This window comes from Perca flavescens, chromosome 10 (genome assembly GCF_004354835.1).
Source record: "Perca flavescens isolate YP-PL-M2 chromosome 10, PFLA_1.0, whole genome shotgun sequence".
Classification (NCBI taxonomy): domain Eukaryota; kingdom Metazoa; phylum Chordata; class Actinopteri; order Perciformes; family Percidae; genus Perca; species Perca flavescens.
The window spans coordinates 21920398-21943641 of record NC_041340.1 but is presented as its reverse complement, the minus strand read 5'-3'; the positions used below and the strand labels follow the sequence as shown (position 1 = coordinate 21943641).

General features: G+C 43.1%; 2 protein-coding genes across 3 annotated transcripts in view; one reads left to right on the top strand and one right to left on the bottom strand.

Annotated features, from left to right (window-relative positions):
- Positions 1–7308: 7308 nt before the first annotated feature.
- fgf16 (fibroblast growth factor 16) lies at positions 7309–12846 on the top strand. The gene is made up of 3 exons (XM_028589882.1): positions 7309–7704; positions 9312–9415; positions 11668–12846. The coding sequence occupies exons 1-3, from the start codon at positions 7401–7403 to the stop codon at positions 11911–11913; spliced, it is 654 nt and encodes a 217-aa protein (XP_028445683.1). The 5' UTR covers positions 7309–7400; the 3' UTR covers positions 11914–12846.
- Positions 12847–15513: 2667 nt separating this feature from the next.
- Positions 15514–23244, bottom strand: part of atrx (ATRX chromatin remodeler) — a 43707-nt gene continuing 35976 nt past the window's right edge. For both annotated transcript variants that reach the window (XM_028588879.1, XM_028588880.1), the window contains 5 exons: positions 21297–21446; positions 18777–18893; positions 17756–17851; positions 17424–17552; positions 15514–17142 (listed from right to left, as the gene is read on the bottom strand). In XM_028588879.1, the coding sequence (XP_028444680.1) occupies positions 16918–17142; positions 17424–17552; positions 17756–17851; positions 18777–18893; positions 21297–21446 (717 nt within the window). In that variant the 3' untranslated portion in view covers positions 15514–16917. The remainder of the gene's footprint in view (positions 17143–17423; positions 17553–17755; positions 17852–18776; positions 18894–21296; positions 21447–23244) is intronic.

Genomic DNA, 23244 nt, shown 5'->3' with positions numbered 1-23244 from the left:
TATTCGCCCCCATGACATCAAAGACGGAGAAGTCAAAGACTTCAGAGGAAAACAGTGGGTCTCTGTGCTTTCTTTTCCATTTTAGCCTCCCAATACAAATCATCAATACTGAACCTGCTGCCCCCATTAGTTCATTTGGCGTTTCCTCATTTGCCAAAAATAACTTTAAGTCAATTAAAACGTCTCTGGTGGAGGAACTGTTTAATGTCAATGAGCACGCGAAAAACATGCTTTCTGCTAATCCTATTTGGTAAACAAACTTTAAGCATTTACATGCACAGGCCCACAATCACCCAAAACTGTAAATCACTCTAGACAGTAAATTACCTCCCCTAATATACCAGATCTGACTGTTCACTTAAGTCAACAGCACCGCGGAGAATAACAGCAAAACTACGTCAGAAGTTGCAGCAGTTTTGATTACAGAAACTGAGAAAGAACTCATCCAATCACGCCAGGAGAGTCAGCGAGTTGGACTCTGCCTTTGTATCGTGACACGAAGGAATGTTTAAGAGTGAAAGCAAAAAAAAGAACAATCTGCGTCACCGTGCTCTGAACTCCCCTCTTTAATTAACTAATGTATCTCCATTTGTCATAGCGTGACATTGCATGATTCCAAAGCAATCTGAGATGTTGGCTGGGCTATGAAAGGGGAAAACATCAGCACCCTCTACTGACGAGCTGACCAGCTTCAGGGCCCCAGCGTACTTCGATTTCACTGCCTTTTGTTTACATGAAGGTTGCTTGTCTAATTATCATCTTATGATAATGCTGCAACTAAGCGGCCTGCAAATGAGGACCACATCCACCCTCTTCTCTGAGCTCAAAAACTCTATGCTATTTTGCATAGTTTAATCCACTGTGACTGTTATTGAACCCTAAGCATTATGAAAATGACAATAAAGTCAACAAAAAGTGTCGAAACCACACAGGGCTACACATCTAGGAATTGGTCCTAAATGAGTGGATAAATAGTATATGCACACTTCTATCACTGTTTCTAGCGACCACAATTTGGCTCCTGTTCTTAGGGACTGTGCAAAATTTATTACAGGGAAGGAAAGGGTCAGAAAAGGGGGGCTCTTTCGTATTTTTTAGTTTTTGCTGAGAGGAGGGTTGTCCAAAAATGATTAATATTTTAGTTTGTTATTCCCTTGTGAGATTTATTGCAACATAAACATTTTTTAAAGTGTCTATGTGAAAATGATTGCTCCATTAGCATGATTATCTTAAATTCATGATACACCTTTAGTAATCAGTGGTAAAAATAACTGTACCCTTTTGTACAGTAAGAGGGGTGTGTCGAATATTTCTCTTACTCAAGAGGAGGTCCGAAGAAAAATGTATAAACATGGGGACGGCCTTTCTTTTTTATAAAGAGAAACATTCAGCCCATCTCCCTAGTCCTATAATTTCTCTCCAGTCCCTTAAGGACTCTGAACTTGATAGATGAGTTAAATCAAATTAAATAAATTACTTTAACAAATGACTTTCCTCCAGCTACGCACATATCAAAGACCATGCCGGCTAAAATAAAAGTGCACAGCATTTTATATCACCTCATAAGATTAGTGAGAAAGCAAATATAAACTCTGATTCCAGGAACGGTTATCATTATAAATCCTTCCCTCCCACATCTGCTTGGACAAGAGGGGACAATAAGTCAGCGTAGCAGGTAGACATTTTTGGGATATATTTGTCTTTTCTGTGAAAGGGAAAGACTAAATATAAAGTGTGGGGTAAAGGTTTGCGTCAGCACCGAGATATTCTGAGATACGGGACGCCTGGCCTTTTTCATCTCTGTGTAACTGAACCTGCATCAGTATGTCACTGTCTACTCAGCTAAACAAATTAGTACATTTGATTGATCAAAGTTTATATGTGAGGGGGTATTTGATTTCAAACAGTGAGGGGGGAGAAGGAGGGAGGAAGAGAGAGAGGGCGGGGGTAAATGTAAATGTAAAGACACGGGTTGAGAGGGTGAGGGAGGGTGAAAGAAAGAGAGAGAAGGAGAAAAAGAGACTGAGCAGCTGGATTGCCATGTAAATAGCTGTGCAGATAGGTAGGGTTGGGCTCCGTGCCAAAGGCTCTACAAAGGGCTCCTAACATCTGTTTGAGGGTAGATTCCTGCTCTGTGTTGTTGTAAGAATAATAGTCTCGCTCTGAGGGCCTGTTCCCTCATCAGACAGGATCATGATCACGCATATACACTCACTAACATCAGACCGCAGCCTTTGCAGAGCTGAGTAACACAAGTCGAGCTGTTATTGATGTTATTACACCGCACCTCAGTCATCAGTATGGATGGACAGGTGGAACATCGCTCAGATAGTGAGGGCTCCTTTCAGCTTGTCAATCATGAAGCACGAGCAGACTATTAGACTCATTAGGCAGTACAATCCTAAATAGGTAAACCCATTGATGAATCAGTGGCTGTGGTAATGACCTGAAGAATCAGTAACTAAAAGTAAAAAAAAAAAAAAAAACTACTTATATCATTGATAAGTAGGACGTTTACACCATAAAATACAGCATTTCGTGTTCCAGTTTATATTTAAGTCAGCCGACTAATGAAAACAGCAAAACCACAAGTTTGGATTACGGATAATTAACTGCTAAACCAAAATGTTGGAGACAAACTTAAAATATTCCTACCAAGGTTTTCCCATCCAGTAAAAAAATAAAAGAAATAGTGGGACATCTCTGTTGGTGTGTCATGACAAGAATCTTTTTTTCTCTCTCCCAAGAACATATGCAAGCAATTTGTACAACAAATGTTGGTTTTAGACTGTGTTCCTTGCATACTAGTGGCTTCACAAAACCCGCAGGGCTCCATTCGTAAAAGCAAAGCAAACTCATTAATTAACACTATCTTTACATGGGGTGGCCAAGGAAAGCAGGCGCTGAAATGTTACACCATTACCTAAATTTGCATGCATCTGTCTGTGTCCCCCCCCCCCCCGCGTACCCTCCCACCCCTGCCCCTGCGCACACAGCGCCCTTGAACAAGGCCGAAGGACCACCTGCGTGAAAGAGGAGACCCTCTCTGTTATGTCTCTGCTAGGGAATGAAATAACACGGAATCCAGCTCTGCAAATAACTCACAGTGAAGATCATTTTCCACATGCTGCTTGACAAAAGGTAAAATAAGAACAGATGATGTCCTCTCTCTCACTGGGAGTTTGTAGCTCTGCTCTGCAGCTAAACTCAACAGTCCTTACACTTGGTTGTGCTGCTTTGCTAGCCAGGAAACACAGGGGTCTGACCCCTTTAGTCGCCTTGTTAACCGAGTGGTATGAGATACAAGGGCTCATATCTAATAGCCGCTGACATTGAGTCCGACATTTTTTTCATGCCCTCACTTGGCTGAGGTTAAGAGGGGTTCGAGGAACCTGATCCCAGATCGGGTGATTATGTGTGAGCCATCAGAAGCAGCAGGAGGCCTTTTTCTAAACTAGGCATCCATCACAGTAGAGGGAGGCTGCAACTGGCTCCCCTGTAACCAGTATGAGAGGAAGGGGGCCTCTGTTTCAGGACTTTCACATTCTTTACATGCAGAGGATAACATTTTTTGAGCATCTTGTTGAGGAATCTGCACAAATAATACGCAACATCACAGAAGGGATTGCTTTGCGTTTATTCTCTTTCTTGCCGAGAGTTAGATAAGAAGATCAATACCACTCTCATTTTTCATTGTTTGTCTGTCAAATATGAAGCTACCGCCAACAGCTGGTTAGCTTAGCTTAGCGTAAAGACTGGAAACAGAGGGAAACAGATGGCCCAAAAGTTTAAAAAAAAATAGATCTACAAGCACTTTTTCCATTATGTTTTAATTGTTTAATACGTACAAAAAAAATCAAAATGTTGGTTTTCTACCAGCACTTCTCAAGAGTTAGGATGTTCTAATCAGTGAGCTTTAGAGATGCTGCTAGGAAGATTTTGTTACCTTCTGAATGAACTAGGCTAGCTGTTTCCCCCTGTTTCTTTATGCTAAGCGAAGCTTACCATACAGCCATGAGAGTGCTATCATGTTCTCATCTAACTCTCAGCAAGAAAGCATATCCCCCAAAAATATTTCTTTAACTTCAACAAGGACTCTACAGATTCAAACAAGCATCTCCAGCATGCTCCATAATCGAATCAAACACACCTCAGTCTGTACAACATACCGACCTTTGCTCACCCCTCTGAAGAGGACACATATGAAGTTTGTCTCATCCAAATAAACAGGTGAGGTACTTATTAGCCCCCAATTCCTGCTGCAAGTTAACTTCATTTTTTAATCTCGACTCTCTGGCTGTGACTCATGGGAGAGCAACTTCAAAGCTGCAGCCATGCACTCGAGGTCATTATCTTCATTTCTATATCCTCTGCAGGTTCTCAGCATATGGGAACATTTTAACTCTGGATTTTTTTTTTTTTTTTTTGTGTGTGTCTGCAGCCATAAATCTGCCATGTCAACTATAAAATATAGCTGACCAGCAACAGATGTAGCTCTAATAGCTACCAAAAAAAAAAAGAAATGAAATCAAAATTTACCACCTCTAAATTTTTATTCTAACACTTAATAGCCTGTAAGATTGATTTCAGTTTTGTACACAAGAGATGGACAGTAAGCGAAAGTCAGAACATGCTCAGGAGGAGGGAAGAAACGGGGGTTGGGTGTTTCCTTTCAATTTTCTATTACTCTGTTTCAGTTGCTCAATCCCTTTCTTTCTTTCTCTCCTTCTCTCTTTTCTTTAATCCCTCTCCTTCCACCCTTTAGCTGAAACGAATCCTCCTTTCTTCCTCTTCTGCATCGAGGGCCCTGGTGTCTGTTCGCACAAAGCCTGACTATCCCTGACTCCTCGTCAACCCCTTGCCCAATTCATCAAGCAGAGGCCCATGGGCATTCATCACCCCCACCACCTTTCATATTCCGCACCAGCTGAAAGCCACTGTCCCTCCTCTGACTTCAATGCAGCCATGACACACCCGTAAGATTTATAGTGGCATAATTAGTAACAGTGAAAAAGGCCTGCGTGCTTTGGAGGGTCAATCATACTGTATCCCACTCAGAGGAGCTCTCAGAGCCAGTCACATCTGCCTCCAAATAAATTGCACCGCCGCCACAAAAGTTGATGAATTAGCCAAAAGCAAGAAGTTGGGGAATTTATCAAAGCCTTACGATGACATCAAAACAATCATACATACTTTGGTTAATTTTAGCGTCTTATTTGTCACCATTCATGGAAGCATCATAACTCCCATATCTCTAGGGAAGCTGCTGCTGCTGCTTGTGATGAGCAGCTCTAAGGAGAGAACTCCCCCTCAAGACGGGGGTTTCCGAAAACAGCTTGAAGGAGGTCTAAAATAACATGCCTAATAGTTAAACGGTGTTATTGATGTAATCATGCCCTCCCCTCCCACCTGTCCTGCTGTCACTGATATCTCAAGAACAGTGAACTAATTAAAACACTCCTGGAGTTTGTTTTCATTTCGATCCTCACACAGAAATAAAGTCTTCACTAAACAGCTGCGGTTTATTTTTTTTTTTCTGAGAAGCCACAAGTTGGGACCCGTTGCCCCACTGCGCACAGAAGAGATGCAAAATCCCCATTCAATCATAAATTACACCTATTCTTCATTATTCCTGTTGTGGCTTTCTCTGCGTTGCCTTTCATGTGTATGGTGGCAAAGCTCACTGTGCACCTGAAATATCAAACTGTGTGACATCAAACAGGAGGAACTTTGGCTCCAGCTGACATGAGATGTGAAGTAACTAAGTACATTTACTCAATCAGTGTACTTGGTTTGATTGTACTTTACTTGAGTATTCAAGTGTAATGCCACTTTATATATTTGACTCCAATAGTTAATTGGTGCTTTACAGATTATGATTTTACATCCATAACATGTGATCATCTTAAACATTTTTTTAATAAAAGTTCAAATTAGCACCACCCCAACAGAAAATATGCTACTTTCAGTACAGTTTTTTTGCGTAACGAGTACATTTTTCTACTACTTTAGTAAAAATGTTGACTGCAGGACTTTTACAGTAGTTTATTTTTTTTATTGATTTTTAACAAGGCATGTATGTATTGCTACTTTTACTAAATTAAAGGATCTAAATACTTCCTCCACCACTAGTCTAGGGAGGACACTTGTTGTGAATTATGACAGTTAAGTAGTTAAATATATACCTTTATATCTTCCTTTCACAGTGTGTGGTGATTTCTCTCCTGTTTCATGTAGTTACATAATTACTAAGCAGCAGGACTCTTGTGGAGAGGCAGCAGCTTATTTGAAACTTTGCACAAAAGTCAGTTGGGGAAATCAACGTTTAGAAAGATTCATGTTGGAGAGGTTTTAAAAGAAATTCTAAATCTAACAGAAACTCTGATGACTCCAGAGGTTCATACAATCTCTGCAGCAGTCAGATTTGATACTACATGTCATCAGGATTTGTATTTTCCCTTTTTTTCCCCCTTCCTTGCCAGTAGTACAAGTGGTTAAGCTGCTGGTTTGCTGGAGCACATTGCAAACGTTGTGCAGAGGGGCGAGGAAGCACCTGCTTCCAAAAAGGAGGTGGAGAAAATGCTCTCATGAAAACGTCCAGTGGTTGGCACTGATACTTGTACAGGAGGTTGGATTGATCTGAGATTGTGCACAGGTTATTTAGATAATCCTGTGGGGAGAAACGTTCGCTTGATGCTTTGTAGTTTTCCTTTCTTTTCCTTTTTTTAGTTTCAAGGAGAGGCTATGGTGTGACCAAAAAAAAAAAAAAAAAACAGCCAGTAAATTATGGATTGGCTTTGTGGTGGAATGGTTGTTACAGTTTATGATAAAAGTAGTTTTTCGGCTTAGTGCCAGCTGTCATTTGTGTTTGAACAATGATGATCTTTGCTTCTGCATCTGTGTCGCATTTTAATGCACCACGAACTGTTGCCAGAGTTCCCTGCGCCAGGATGGGCGATGTGGTTTTATCAGACAGCGTCGGACCACAATCAGGAGCACAGGAGCTATGAGAAGATACTTCTGGACTTGGATTTGCTTGGTCGGAAGATAGATACAGCTTTCAAAGAGGGCAGTGACAAAAAAAACAACCTGTAGACAGCGGCATCATCAGTGGTAAAAGTTGGACTGAAAGTGCACATTCAGTGAGGAAACTGATGCGCGTAAGAAGGGATGCCAGCCAGGCGTGGCTTGTGTTTGAATATCCAATGTGAGAATACGTGGGGAGTATGTATATAATAGAGTCTTTCCATCTGATAAACAGAGATATCAAACTGATGATTATAGCAAAGGACGATCAATAACCCGAAAGGACGCTGCTGATTTTGGAGGAGCACGGCGTGCTGGGTACGCTTTGGACTTGTGTAAACTTTTCTCCCTCATTGAGTCACCGAACATTTGAAATGCCTTCGCTTAATTTGACAGCTGTGCACACAATGGCAGAGGTCGGGAGTTTTTTGGGGACACTCGACTTGGATTTACAAAGCTTTCCTGCACTCGGGAATATGCCCTTACCGGAGTCTCCAGTGGGCTTGAATGAGCGCCTTGGGCAGATTGAAGGGAGGCTGCAGCGGGGGTCGCCGACGGATTTCGGGCACCTCAAAGGGATCCTGAGGCGGCGGCAACTCTACTGCAGGACCGGCTTTCAGCTGGAGATAATCCCCAATGGGACTGTGCATGGGACAAGACAGGATCACAGCAGATTTGGTGAGACTATTTCTTCAGCATTTAACTTCGAAAGATTGAAGATTATGTCATATCGTGTGTCTGTCTCAGCTGACACAAATGTGCCTTCCGTTTAATAGTACCAATTAACAGCTCATTATATACAATCACGGTTAGAGAGGTATAAATTAAAAGGGATGAACCATGGCCTCCGGTAATCTCGAGGAAAGCAATTATCAATAGTATAACATTTCATTACAGTTTTGCCATGCAATATATCGTGTAGCCCACTATCACTTAAGATCATTTTCACCGCTGTCACTCTAAAACTGGATGAAGTGCGTTTAATTAAGAGGCTTTTTCCTGACGCACATCCCCAGCGAATACTCATTCGTGCGTCACTGTCACCTGGCGCGCAGGAAAGCAGAGCCACACACCTTTTTTTTTTCTGGCAATCCCCGCTGCGCGTGGGGGTGCAGGTGTCTCTCCTTCAGCCGCAAACAAGCAGCGCGTGCGCGTCTCGCAGTCACAGCAATAAGTTGCGCGCGCCCGCAGCTCTGAAGATTTGGTACCAATCGATGTAAATGGAGCGAGGTGCGGCTCGCGGGAGAACGATAAACAAATGAGGTCAGAGGGCAGACGCGCACATGTCTCGCGCCTCATATCCATGCGGTCATCTCACAGGTGCATTTCGCTGCGGAAGGAGCGGAATAACCCGAAATTAAAGCATGACCGCTGCGGAATTCAGGGAAGGTTTAATGTTCAGACTTAAGCCAAAAGAAGCCGGTTTACAGGGATGGGTGGTCCGCGTGTTTGTTTCTGGCATCACTTAGTTATAAAATGCAAGGTCTTTGCAGAACTGCAAGGAAGACATGGCTTTGATTAGAGGGATACGAAACACACTCCTATAGCCCCACAAAAAAAAAAATGAGAGGGATCTTCTCTGTCATCCTCTGGCAGCAGATGAGCTCGGGGAGATGGGGACCAGGTGGCTGTAAGCTGGCCTGTGCCAGTCAGCACAGGCCAGCTGGATCCTCTCTGGCTAACCTCTGCATCACAACAACGTTTCATTGTACCGGTTGTTCCCCATGCCTTTGAAGTCACACTTTACGGTAACTGCCCAGTGAGTCAGCAGCAGCCCGCTAAACAACTTACCCACATCTCAGCTTCATGAAAGGGACTTCTCAGTCTGCATTAGAAGCCAGTGGGAAGTCCCAAAGACAGGATGCACACATGTATGGACACCACATTTGATTTAATGAGTGATGTGTGCACTTTAGACTATTAAAAGCAAGATAAAAAAAAACAATCAAATCTTTATCTGGTGCATCCAGGCCATACACTGTGTCTTTTCTGCTGTAATGAAAGACAAAATAAGTTATGTAGTGATCTTACAACAGCATTGTTTTCAATAGTAGAATGGAGATGCGAGCAGTTTCCTCCTTTGAACATTTGGGATAATAGTGACTATAAAGCCACATGACAGGAGGAGCAGTAAACCACCAAAGCAAAAATAAAGCTCCCAAAACCAGTTAACTGGTGCACATTTCGACTGGTCTGCTGTCACACAAATGGAGGCCACTTGCTGGTTTGCTTGTGCGCTCCCCTGACAGTTTTTTGTGCATTGTGTGTGCATTGTTTGACCTCAGGTATCCTGGAGTTCATCAGTCTGGCAGTGAGTCTGGTCAGCATCAGAGGGGTAGACGCTGGACTGTACCTCGGCATGAATGAGAAAGGAGAGCTCTATGGGTCGGTGAGTCGAAAAACCTCTTCCTTTCATTTACAACCCCGCCCTCGCCATGCAGCCCAGGGTCTCATTCACAACAAGTCTGGCACTCGACACACGTTACTTGTTTTACGCAATGCACTTTTTCCCAGCCACTCTAAGAAAATGAACTTTTTTTGTCTTTCCTTTTCTTTTTCTTTTTTACAATACACGTCAGTAGTGAGCTATCAAAAATACGTTTTCAGGAGCAATCTGAGAGCCTGTTTGTTATCAAGGTTCCTGTATGTGGCAGATGGGAAAACCACAGTGAGACAAAACAAGTATGTTTCTTTTACAGAGTCTCACACTCTCTGTCATATACTTCCCTCTTCTGCAGTATGGGGACCAGAGTAATTAATAAAGACAAGAGATCCAATAAATAATGACCAAAAGCAACACCGTCTGGCAGTAGCAAAGAAAACTATATTAGAAACTTAACATATTTGTTCATTGTTCATTAGTGTTTTCCATGCAAAGGGATTCAAGGAAAAGCAGAATTTGCAGCTTTAGAGAGCAAACCAACCTCTTCATTTAGTCTCGAGATATGCAGAAATATTTACATTTTTTTCCCAAAGTGGAGACAGAAATGTTTGGAGTCACTTTGGATGTGTGCTGTCTGATGAATTTGGTGGAGATCACCTCTCTGTACACAGCTGGACTCAAGTTCGGACTGCAGTGTTAAATATATTGTGCTTTTCCACAGTAAATGTCGTATCTAGAGAACATTTAGTTTTTTTTTTCATCCTGGCTGACTTTCTCTGATATGCGGTTGGTATCTGGGGACATAGAGAGAGGAAATGGAAGAGATAAAGACAATCAGGGGGAAGTATGTGAGGGTTACCTGTATCAGGTGTCCCAGGGCATTACCTGAGGGCCTCTCAGGGCTCAGACTCCCCCTGGCTCTGAACATTTCAAACAGAGGCTACTTTTTAAGCACCGCCATTATGTTGAAAGTGCAGATATTGTTACTGCGTGCTATCAGAGTCTGGCATCCTGAAGCTTTGACCCTGGGGGAGGGGGTGGGGGGGTGGGGGTGGTGAAGGTGGGAGGCAGTGATTTGTGGGGGTGGGGGTAATTGCACACCTGACTGAGTCACCTGACTGAGAGAGGGAGCGATGTAGACACATCTGTCTGGAGCTGAGAGGCCAGGAGGTGGAAGGGGGAGGGGATCAGGTAGAAGGGTGCTTCCGTCCCACAACTGCCAGACCTTGACAAGCTTTTGATCCGATGAGGTTTGTGTGTGTGTGTGTGTGTGTGTGTGTGTGTGTGTGTGTGCGTGCATGCGTGTGTGTGTGTGCGTGCGTGCATGCGTGTATTAGGATGGAGCTGGCCCAGTCATGTGCCCTCAGGGCTGTGTTTACAGACAACAGCTCCACCACATAGCCGCAGCCAAGCAGAGCCTGACAGCCAATCAACAAAATTGCTGCTGGAATAAAAACGAGACTCTTGCACAAGCACTTGCTACAACTGTAACGTGTGTTAAAGGCAGAGACTGACTGATCACGAACATTTATCTTGCTGTGTTAGAGAAGCCACATCCTAACAGCCAAAAACGAAGCCAGAGTGTGTCAAGGAGGGAAGAGTGGGAGACATAGTGACACCCTCGAATAGGGTTCACATTTGGCCTTCGGTGATACCCCTGACTCCACTGAGTTTCGACCCTCTTGCTGCATGACTGACTGGTCTTGGCAGCAGAGTAGCTCTAGCCCTGATGTCTCTTATTGTTCCCACACACTCACTCAGCCAGCACACTCTCACCTGCTGAACCCGCAGCCATCGCTCATGCTGTGCTGTCAGTAAAGATCGAGGCTTTGAGAGAGGCTGTGTGTGTGTGTGTGTGTGTGTGTGTGTGTGTGTGTGTGTAACAAAGTGAGAGAGCAAGGGAAGATTGTACGCCTGCTCACTGTTCTTGTTGCATCACGGGAGGGAAACAATTCTCCATTCACAACTAGAGGTTAACAGGTCTTAGGAATGGGTGTGGGGCGTAAAGTGGAAAGCACCTCGTAATGACTTCCCCACTTTTGTCATAATGAGCACCTGCCTTAATGAGATCCTACTGGTTCACTCAGCTTTCCCACGCAGCCCAGAATAGTACATAAACTAGCACATCAGGAATCGGGATGCAAAGTGGCATCACCCATCTCAATCTCAGCTGCTTTTAATCATGTTCATTCTTTTTTGCAAATGTGGTGCGAGCGGGACTTTTGCATATGACTGATGTGCTGTTTTCTCTCCGGCAGAAGAAGCTGACAGCAGAATGTGTGTTCAGGGAGCAGTTTGAGGAGAACTGGTACAACACCTACGCTTCAACTCTGTACAAGCACACAGACACAGGACGCTTCTACTACGTTGCCTTAAACAAAGACGGCTCGCCCAGGGAGGGCAACAGGACTAAAAAACACCAGAAACTCACCCACTTCTTACCCAGGCCGGTGGAGATTGAAAAGATCCCTCAGGCGTACAGGGACTTATTCCAGTACAGGTGACCAGTGCTTACACTTGGAGAACTGGTTACATCCGGAGGAATAGACATAGAACAAGAGAGAGGGGGTGTTGTGGATATTTTGGACCTGGTACAGAACTGTTTACCCTCAGCTCCCCCTGAGGTCACTGTGTTTGTGCCTTGGCCCACTGCCAAGCACTGACATAAACAGTGTGCATGTTCCCTGGATGTCGGCGGGAAAGTTATCTTGTAAAACCACTGCATGGACGTGGACGGAGAAGGCCTGCATGACCGCCCAGCTGTGGGGTGATCCAATCAGGTGCCGTGTTTTCGCAATAACCACTTTTTAGAGATAAATGCGTAGATACTGAAATGAATGGTTGACTATGAGAAGACATTCAGGAGCTCAAAACGACGGGAAGCACTGCAGATGTCACATTGTGCATTTGTCTCGCACTATGCACAGTTAAATGTAAGAAAGGGAACATTCCACGTACACAGGGATCGGAGAAGAGGAAACTATGTGTTCCACGCATGTGACGCAAGTGACAGGTTGGGGATAGTCAGGTACTAAAGAAGAAGAATGTCTGCGAGGCAGAGATCAAACTGTTAAAAGGCGAACTGAAGTTTTATTAAGTCATCTTCCAAATCAAATATGAAAGAGGGGAATACAATCTCTAAGATGAATGTGTGATAGATGAAAGAGCACTTACTGCACATCCCCTCAGTCCCAGCTGTAGGCTCACTTACTCTCCCATTTAATCATTTGATTCTAATGATCTCATTCATCACATTTAAATAAAATATCAAGCAGCGTCTTGTAGGAATTGTATGCAAAACAAGTGATTAAGCTCGGGACAAAAGCACTTCTCTGACTGTGGTTGTAAAGAATTGTGATGGGCTTTTGTTTTGGTTTTTTTAAGGATGGTGACTTGTAATGTTCAAAGTGTCAGGAACATTACTAAAAATGCAAGCAGCTGAGGTGTACATATGGGTGATCCTATTTATGAGATGTACAATATATTTATTTTCTACATATAAAGTATAAATATAAATCTATATATTTATTTATTGCAAAGACTTTATTTTGTAATGAACTTGAAGTTATCTGGACTGTAGATTCTACTGAAATTACACACACTCAAAACAACTGCAATGAACATGACAATAAAATTGTCCTGCTATTGAGAACTCATTGTGAGAGACTATTTTTGCTTTGATAAAAATCTGATGTACCAATTAAAACCAGATGTAGAATCTATGTGAATGTTGCCTTTCTTTCCTTGTATTTTTTCAGCCTTGCTAGCCTGATGGTTAGCAGGAGGACAATGTCAGTCAGTCGGACTTTGGTCCAGACTTGAATATCTCAACTGCCACTAAATCTAGTAGACATTCATGGTCCCCAGAGGTCGACTCTTATTGACTCTCTTATTAGCTTTTCCTCCAGCGCCACCATGAGGTTTACATTTGTGGTTTTTACCTGATAATCAACAGAGCCATCTTAGCAACATTGAAAAGTAGCTTTCCTTTGTCTGGACACAAACAATTTAGGCTTTTGCTGATGTAAGATAACTTGATGGAAGACCATTATTATGCCGCACACTCATTATTAATAAAATACCTTAAATGTTGTTTTTAAAAGCAATGACTGCCTGGCATTTTGTCCTGCTGTCCAAAAGACGCCGGTTAAAACATACCGCAGATTTTTCTCCCAGAGGAGAACACGATACAATCCCATGCCAATTTGCCCTCATAAACCCTTTACCAAGTAATGTGCACAGGCCCTCTCTGTCTCCATAAGGTCTTAGTCAGCCTACATCCACCGTACAAAATCGGATTCCTTATGCAACTGGATCCCGGCTCCTAATTGGCTTTACACATCAGCATGGATTTAAAGCAGTGATTGGTTGTTCATTGCAGGGGCCTCACAGACCCCACTATAGTGTAGTCTGCAGCCTTTCAATGGACAGAAACAGCTGCCTGCTGCAGAGAACCAGCAGGGATGTGCCGCAAACCTGGAGTGGTGGTAATCTAGGGCTGAGAGGGGATGGGATCAACATTTCAACATCTGCAATAGTTGTAATGTTTCTCCACTGGCAGATATTTGTAAGCTGTGAGAGCAAGCTCCCCTGGGGGGAAGGGAATGGAAAAGTCAAAGACATGCAGGGGAAAACCCTGGCAGACTGAGAAATGAAAACAATACCGGGAGAGGGAAAAATAGATGAAAGATTGAAGGGAGAAGAGTGTGGGACCAAAGGCACTAAGTGCTGTGGGTGTGAAATACAGGGACAGTGCATCAGCATGTCAGTTATCTGCTTTCCGACTGTTAAGTGAATAGTGCTACATTTTCGGAAATATGCTTAGCTTTCACGCTGAGAATTAGATGAGAAGTTCAATACCATTCCCATATCTGCACCATTAATATGAAGCTGGAGCCAGGAGACTGTTAGCTTAGCATAAAGACTGGAAGCAGGGGTAACAGCTCACCTGGCTCTGTTTGAAGGTGAAATAAATCTTCACCGTTACCATTACCAGTTACAGAGTTAGCGCTCCAAGGTAAAATAAATCTTCACCATTACCATTACCAGTTACAGAGTTAGCGCTCCAGAGAGCACTGACAATTTTATTTTACTGCTCAAATTTACTGCTAAAGACACATCTTTTGAATTTAGTGTCTACATTCTGGTCGTCAGGTGGTTTAAGACACTGACCACATACTACAACGTCCCTGATTCAAGTCTGGCTCGGGACCTTGGCAGCATATCATTGCGGGGCTCTCTCCACTGATTTATTCTCATCTTCATCGGTCAACTGTCTAATAAAGGCAGAAAATGCCCCCAACAATACTGCGTTATCAGATATTATTGGTATAAAAATTGATATAAGCCTAAAAAAATCCACCATTGGTCAGGCTTCAGATAGGTTATCATGCAGGTGCATAAAACAAGTGTTTTGCTAACCAGAATCACCAAATCTACCAACATTCCCCTTTATAATTTCAGTCAAAGGAATGCACTATATATATACAGTATTTGTAAATGTTTCAATCCTTAAAGTTCCCATGGCATGATAATTTCACTTTATGAGGTTTTATAACATTAATATGAGTTCCCCCAGCCTGCCTATGGTCCCCCAGTGGCTAGAAATGGTGATAGGTGTAAACCGAGCCCTGGGTATCCTGTTCTGCCTTTGAGAAAAGGAAAGCTCAGATGGGCCGTTCTGGAATCTTGCTCCTTATGAGGTCATAAGGAGCAAGGTTACTTCCCCTTTCTCTGCTTTGCCCACCCAGAGAATTTGGCCCACCCATGAGAGAGAGACATCATGGCTTTCAAACGAGCAAAGTGGCAGTTGGTCAAGGCAACACCCCCACCCTCCACCTTGCACCCCCCTCTCTCCTCCTCAATAGCTACAGACACAGAAATGACACATACTAAAGGAAAGCTCATTGTGGGACTGGCTCTAGTGGCTGTAATTCTGCACCATAGCTGAATTCGGGAAAGAGACTTCAGATACAGATACAGTATTAAGGGACCACTAGGCATCTTAAGGGACCACTAAGCATCTATATAAAGCATATAAAAGCATCCAAAGAGCACCATGTCATGGGACCTTTAAAAACAAATGATTCAAACACAGGACTTGCTCATCCTTTTGGTCACTTTATTAAATGTTATATTAAATACTTATCAAGATAATAGCAGATCAGATTCATGGCAAATCATGTTGGTGTATTTGCTAACATAAGAACATTCTTAGAGGAGGGCAAAAAAAGTTTCTCTACATTTATGAAATACACCTTGTGCAAACACAGGAGTCAACTAGAGACATCTCTTTGTGAGAAATGAACATATTCCTCTTGATTAACAGCTACACCAGTTCAAGCATTTAGAAGCAAAAATGTGCCAAAGTAGAATACAGGTATAGTCTGGGGGCCTGCCTGGTGAGACTAGTGTCCAGAAGGCATTTCTCACAAAGCAGAGGACACAAATCAGCCAGATATAGAATAAGATTTCCTTCTTTACTTTTCCTACCAAATCCACCATGAGACACATACTTCAAACTTTGACAAAGTAAAGGGAAAGATTTTGGGCCCTATGATATCTGGCTGAACTGGTTGTGCTTTGTGGGACCCAGTTACTCACCCAAGCTTGGGATCAACACAAGTGGAACATAAACAATGAACAGGACGCACAGTGCTATGCTAGACAACACGTGACAATGAGGATGATGTTACAAAAAGTTCATAGGAACCGGCAGGCAGTTTTGAACAACACAAGCATTCCATTATCATGTTTAGCGACAACTAATGAAAAACACTTAAAAGCATAATAGAAAAGATTCTCAACAAATCTCAAAACTTTACAGAGCTTTTTTCTTTTTTTTCTTTTTTAGGAAATGAATATAAGGCTATATTCTTTTTGTCTGTTTTTGTCGACTTATCAATTTCTTCTATCTCCCAAAAAGAGCAGGACTTGGCAGCTCCATTAGCTGCCATCTTTGCTAGATATTGGTAAAGGAATCTACTGGGGCTAATAATCATGTAGAGCTTTACATAATAGAGTCCTGTCACCATGACACTGGTCCCACTCAGGTTTAGTTATGCATTTGAAATAGTATAAAAAACTGAGTTTAAATAATAAGGAAACCATCTTTCAAGAGAAAAACAATGCAATGCTTAAAAGCATTGGGGGTGAAATTAGTTTCTTTAAATACATGAAAAATGAAGATATAGAACTTGAATAACATTAAGGCGGTATATACATTTTTTCTGTTTCCTAATAGACTCCTTTCACACAGTCATTTATACATTATATTCCACCTTCTCTTAGTGAACTACAGAATGCTGAACTGAGTCTATCCCACTTGAGGCCCCAGTGGACAGCAGCCTAGTCTCAAAACTACTCCACCCTCTGCTTGGTGCACCAGATTGCTTTGAGCTCTGAGCGGTGGTGTCACAGTGTGTTTGTTACAGAGAACTTGGCCTCACTTGGACTGGCCCACTGGGAGCCGGCTGGCTGAGTGGGGGGTGAGGAAGAGTCCCTCTGACCTACAGGCCCTTGGAGGGCCCAGGATTCTTGTCCATGCCTTGATGGGAGTTTAGGCCGTGGAGCTGCTGGTAAAGCCCCAGCAGGTCCATCTGGCTGAGCCCTGCACCTCCCATCATGCCGTTCTGCATGGCCAGCTGGTTCAGGTAGTTGGCCTGGTTAGCCATGGCCATCTGCTGCTCCTGCACCTTCCTGTTGGTGATCAGCTTCTGCACGTACATCATCAGCTGGGCAGACACAAACAGAGGGGCCGGTAAAATAACTACTAAATTAAACAAGTACCAGCTGAACAACCAAAACCTCACACGTGAATATGAATATAATAGTTGCCCTTTCTTGGTCTAACAGACATTGTTTTCATTATTATTTAGGTTATACAACTTAAGTGTTCTTGAAGGGTGAATGAACAAATACTTCTAACTACCATTTAGTTTTCAGTAAAATGGTGACAGCAGATGTAGTCTTTTAGTCTCCAGCTGCCATGGCTCGTGCACAGAGCAGTTCTTACCGTCTGCTGCCTGGTGAGAACGTCCCGGTACGCGATTTCCCTGCGCTTGACCTCCAGCTCCACCGTGGCCTGCCGTCCCAGAGCCATGGACTGGACCTGATTCTCTGTGAGTGCTGGATTCTCCTTCCACTGTGGGAAGAGAGAATAGTTCACGCATCAGCCACCATCACAACTAGAATCACTCCACCAGCATCTTGTTGCAGGCCAGTGACAGAAACGGGACTTCATTAAAAGCACTCCTTTGGACAAATGGAGATTAATCCCTCAGAAAAGTTAGATGATTATCTTCATTGACACGATGCTGATTAAAAAAAAAAAAAAAAAACACTTACCAATCTGGCGATAGTATCTTCCAGTGACTCGCGTGATAGAGTCTTCAATGCATTTGTTGCTTCAATGACTTTATGTCGTCCCTGGTTTATAAGCTCCTGAACACAAATGAAGAAGACAGGTAAGCTTTTCTCACGATCACCAAAACAATGGATACATAACTGTGAGTATTCATATTTACTAGTTTGTTCGTTTTTTAAATCTGACTGCCGATAAACAAAACTAACTTAAACAGCGCACTCAATGTCCCGCCCACAGCACTATCTGATAGGCTATTACTCGTGATGTATAACTAATCAACATTAAGGGTAGTTTTATTCGATTTATAGTTATTTTACTTTTTATTTAAATATAATAATTGTTGTCTTCTGTCAGTGTTGTTCTACAGTATTAATGTTGCATGTTACCTGTGCAGTAAGATGAAAGTACAGTGAAAATGTAATGAAAGTAACAATGTTCATGACTTATACTGTTTTTAGGGGTGCATTGGTAAAGGGTTGCTTATTTGTATATTGATTTGGAGGGGGTTAGAAATAGCAGAACTCATTTGTATGTTGAATAACTGTCAATATTGTGTATATTTTGACTTTTATTTAAAGTATATATATATATACACACACACACACACACACACACACACTAAAAAATCTTTACAATTTCACATCACAAGAGTCTGTCTACTTTCGAGGATACCGCTGCAACAACATAATTTCTTCCATGCCATGATTACAAGAATTAAAGCCAGGATACATTTTAAACTCATTTGACATCCTTATGGAAGAACACAAGTTGCCTCTTGGACGTTTTGTCCTCTCCCTCATTCAGATGTGCCACCATGTATAAATAGCTGCTGCCCCAGACATGGAGTATTACGGACCGGTGGGTGGAGGAGCGGGGCAGAGTCGGGACGCCGGCTACTAGACTGTTGTCACAATTAGCAGTGGGGTCTGAGGAATGTGGGGCGCCATGCCGTGGGGGAAGGAGAGGGAGGCAGCAGAGGGGCATGTGGAGCTCATTACTTACCTCCAGCTGCTGGTTGGTCATGGAGGCCAAAGCTGCCATGTTAAAGGAGAAGTAGTTGGAGGAGCCCATATCCATCTGGGGGTATGCAGACTGGAAGTTGGTCCTCATCGACACACCCTGAGAGATGAAAGACAGAGACAGAGGGGGCATCCAAGAGAAGAGCAGGATTAGTTACACTTCACTTAGGCAGGTGTTAAGAGGGCCACCAAGGGCATGATGGGAGAGACTTTATGCTATCACTGTGGTTGACCAGGTTCACTTTGCTCGTCAACCTCATTCACACAGTGACTGGTCCAGCTCTTCACTTCATGTTCAGTCAGTAATGTTGACAACAAAGCTTTAACCACTTCACACACATAACATGTTTCACTCTGCCAGAGTAACAAGGTTCCTGAAATCAGCCTGTTTCTGTTGTATTAAACGTGCGTGTGTGAGAAGCAACCTGAAGTAAACAGTCTTGTCCCAGTAAAAGGACAGCAGGATGCCGATGTTTGTGTGTAATTGAGCCTCTGCTGCAGATGGTTTTCCTGTGCCCTGTAATCTGGCCATCCGGTATGTAGGGGGGAGTGTGTTTGTTGGGGGCCAGTGGGGGATCTTTGGACCTGGTCAGAGAGATAGGTGTGCAGTAGGGGTGTGACGAGACACACAGCTCACGAGATGGAGACACGACATTGGGTTCACGAGAACGAGACTTTAACACTATTTTAAAGAAAACTTAAATTATGAAATATGACTGGAAAGATAGTCACAAAATGAGCACTGTGAAAGGTTTTGCCACAAACTCAAATGGCTTTCTCTCCTGTATAACCAACCTCGGCAGACCTAATAACTATGGTGTCCCTCTCTCCTCCCAAAACCTGTCCCTACGACCTATTAATCAAAACATTATTCATTTCTTACACTGCACTATAACTATTTTTCTTGGATTTGTATCTTATAAATTTTTAGCCTGTTTTATTTTCATGACCGTTTTGATCTCGCTATTATATTGCAGCAAACGCCGTCTCTGTGAAGTTTTGGCAAGTGTAATCACACTTGTGTCCGCTTTACCGACATTGCCGTGTGTCACCTGCAGAAGTAGCAAACTTTCTCTCCGTCTGCAACGCACCTCTGTGTGTGTGGGAACTGAGCCCCGCTCTCTGTGAAACATGCAGAGGACAGAGAAGCCCTCTCAGGTACCGATTGATTTAACGTGAATTGATCCCGAGTAGTACCGACGTCATTCTGCAATTGTGTAGAACACACACACACACACACACACACACACACACACACACACACACACACACACACACACACACACACACACACACACACACACACACACACACACACACACACACACACACACACACACACACACACACACACACACACACACACACACACACACACACACACACACAATTAAGAAGAAGCCACTCCTTGACCGGAGCTTCATTCTCAGATGCTCTGCAGACTTTTCAGACAGACACAAAATCTAGACTTGACTTCATATCCAAAACCAAAAGTTTATGACATGAGCCTCTGTAAGGTCTGCACCAAGCTGAAGTCACCCCAGTGAGGCCGAGGGCTCCTGGGATCCGTTTAGTTTTGGGCGCCTGATCATGTTCTCACTGTTTTCCCATTTCCTGAGTTGCAAATCTGATATTCATACACAGCTTTTCCTGGCCACCGCTGGCCAACCCTTAAGTTGTGAAGACATTAGCAGAGGCTGGGTTACGTTCCAGTTGTTTCTCCTACAAAGCTCTAAGTATACAATGTGATACTGAACAGCCTTTTGTGGATGAAAGTGATTACTTGTATATCTTTGTTGGATGACAGATTGCAGTGATGCGAATGCAATTGAAATCCTCACATTTGACCTTAGCGCCACTGTTTTTCGCTGTGACTGGGAACCCTCTGTTCTCGTGAAAAGCAGAGGAGCTCTGGGGGAAAAGCCGCTTAAGGCACACAGAGGGCAGAGGAGGGAGAGTGTGTTGGAAAAATAATCATTAGGCTGAATTAGAATCTAGGATTACACCGGGGACGACGACGACGACAACGACTCTGACTCCAAATAAACCCCACTAATTGCCCATTGATTTGTCCCACAAGAAAGAAGAGGGAAGAGGAGGGGACAATGGGGGAAGACGCAAAAGGAAAAGAGAAAAGTCAAGAGTGTAGCACAGACAGAAAGAGTCCCTAACCCTCTGTGGAGCTAAGTACTTACAGTAGTACTGACAGTGTTTGGACAGCCTCTCATTGATTTGTATAGCAGATCACTAGCCTAATGGTGGGCCTAAATGACTATCACAGTAGTAAGGGCTAGGCCCTGTCATCTGCTTAATCTAAGTGATGAAAGGATTGTACAGATCCAACAACGGGGCCTCGCTTAGCTCACCTTGCACTTTGATGTCAATGATTTGGAGAATGATGGACACACAAGGCCTACGTGCAGCATGTGTGTGCCTTTGATTTTGGAACTGGTGGATTATTTGTGTAGCATGCATGTCTGTGTGGGTTTTTATCCTTGCCTACCTTTTTCTCTGCTTCATACTCGGCCCAGGCAGCCTTGCGATCCTCTTCACTCAGGGCTTCCTCCTCCTTGTGGTCCAGCAGGGAGTCGTGCTCATGGTAACACACAATCTGGTCCTTATTGTTCTGCAGCATCTCTGCCAGGAAGGGATCCTACAGGGGACAAAAAGATAGAAAAGGGTCATGGTGGGCTTGAAGGCATAACAGGAGAGGGGGGAGATGGCTCTGGAAAAGCTGAAGAAGGCCACAGTGGCCACCTAATAATAGAGGTTACTGTATATTTAGACTGACATCACAGCAATTGAAGGTCAGGACGACAATTTTTCAAGTCTGTGTTAAAACAATAGTCAGGTGCCCATATGAACACTAAAAAAGGTTTTGCTTGCGGTCATCATTCCTCCTATTTATACTGGCCATTAAAAGAGCCTCTACTGATGTGCTTTCAATGTAATACCTCTTTCACACCAATGACCAAGGTTATCTGACAAGTGTTCAACTCTTCTTTTGGCAATTCAAACCAAGCTCGTCAACAAGGGTGGGTTCCTGGTCATAACAATTCAGATATGATCTGTGAGGAATGCATAACAAGTACTTTATGCGATAGAAATGGACGGGGCTTTACATGTCATATTCAGTGAACAGCTAACATCACATACTCCAGTCAAGCTGTACACCAACAGAACTAATGTTTTGTAGCTACTTGAATTTGCCATTGTACAGGAAAAAGAGAGAGAGAGAGAGAGAGAGAGAGAGAGAGAGAGAGAGAGAGAGAGAGAGAGAGAGAGAGAGAGAGAAATAAAGCTTATTTTATGATTGTTTCACAGTGATTACGTTCAAAAGCAGAAATAAATAAACATCAAGCTCAGAGGCTTCTCCTCTGCATTTCATTAATTGCAGCGGTAAACTAAGGGTTACTCTAGGGTCACTCTAGTATCGAGTAGGCTACTCTAGTATAAATGTAGCCACACTGAACTGCAGGCTGCAGACGTCTGTCTCGTGCGAGAAAGCAGTGGTGCCGTGGACGAGAGAATTGTTTTTATTCATAAGTTTACGAAACACCGAGTTCATATTGGAAAAACTAGGCAGCAGTTAGCATGTGTACATCTGCTTTATTACTGTGGCAAACACTACAAATAGGTCAACAAGACCAGAATACACATATCCAATCTCATTTCTAATGCGTGGATTTAAAAAAATAAAATAAATAAAAATAATTAAAAAAAATAAAAAACATGTAAAAAACCAACCACACAAAAATAAAGAAATAAAAGGTTGTTTAGAGGGGTTCTGGTTTCCATGGCTACACTGTTATTGAAAACAATACCTGAGTAAAATTAGGAGAGCTGGGCCAGGCTCTGCTCACACAAACATGGTTTAAATTACTCTCTCTGCAGCACGTTTGCTTTTCTTTGTCTCGACTTAGCTTTACATTAAGCTGGAACTTTGCAATCTGGAAACAACGTCATACAGAAGTTGCATCATTAACCTCCACACGGGCCAATTTCACGGAGGGGCGCTGCTTTCCTCTCCTGCCGTTCTGTCTTGCTTTGAACTGTGACAATGAGTGTGAAGTTGCAAACAAAATTAATCATAGATGTCACTGGTATTAGGGAGGGAAAAAGAAACACCAAACTATGAAATTAAGCAGTGATTGGAGACTTGTATTGGATAAACAGAAAATAAACACCAGACGGAGTGAAACTAGATCCCTAAGAAGGGGGAGAAGTGAGCTGCATGAAAACTTTACAATAACCTATTTTTAGGCCTCACAACCCGAGCGAGTGACAGATATTGTGGCTGAAAGAGATAGGAGCAGACAAGGCCACAGGGCTTCACACCCTTATACTCATCAACCTCCAACACTTGGGCCCTGAACCCAATTGTGCTGCTCACTGACACATGTTTATGTTTGCCAGCCATCACACTTAATCAGGACAAAACCAGGCCACCC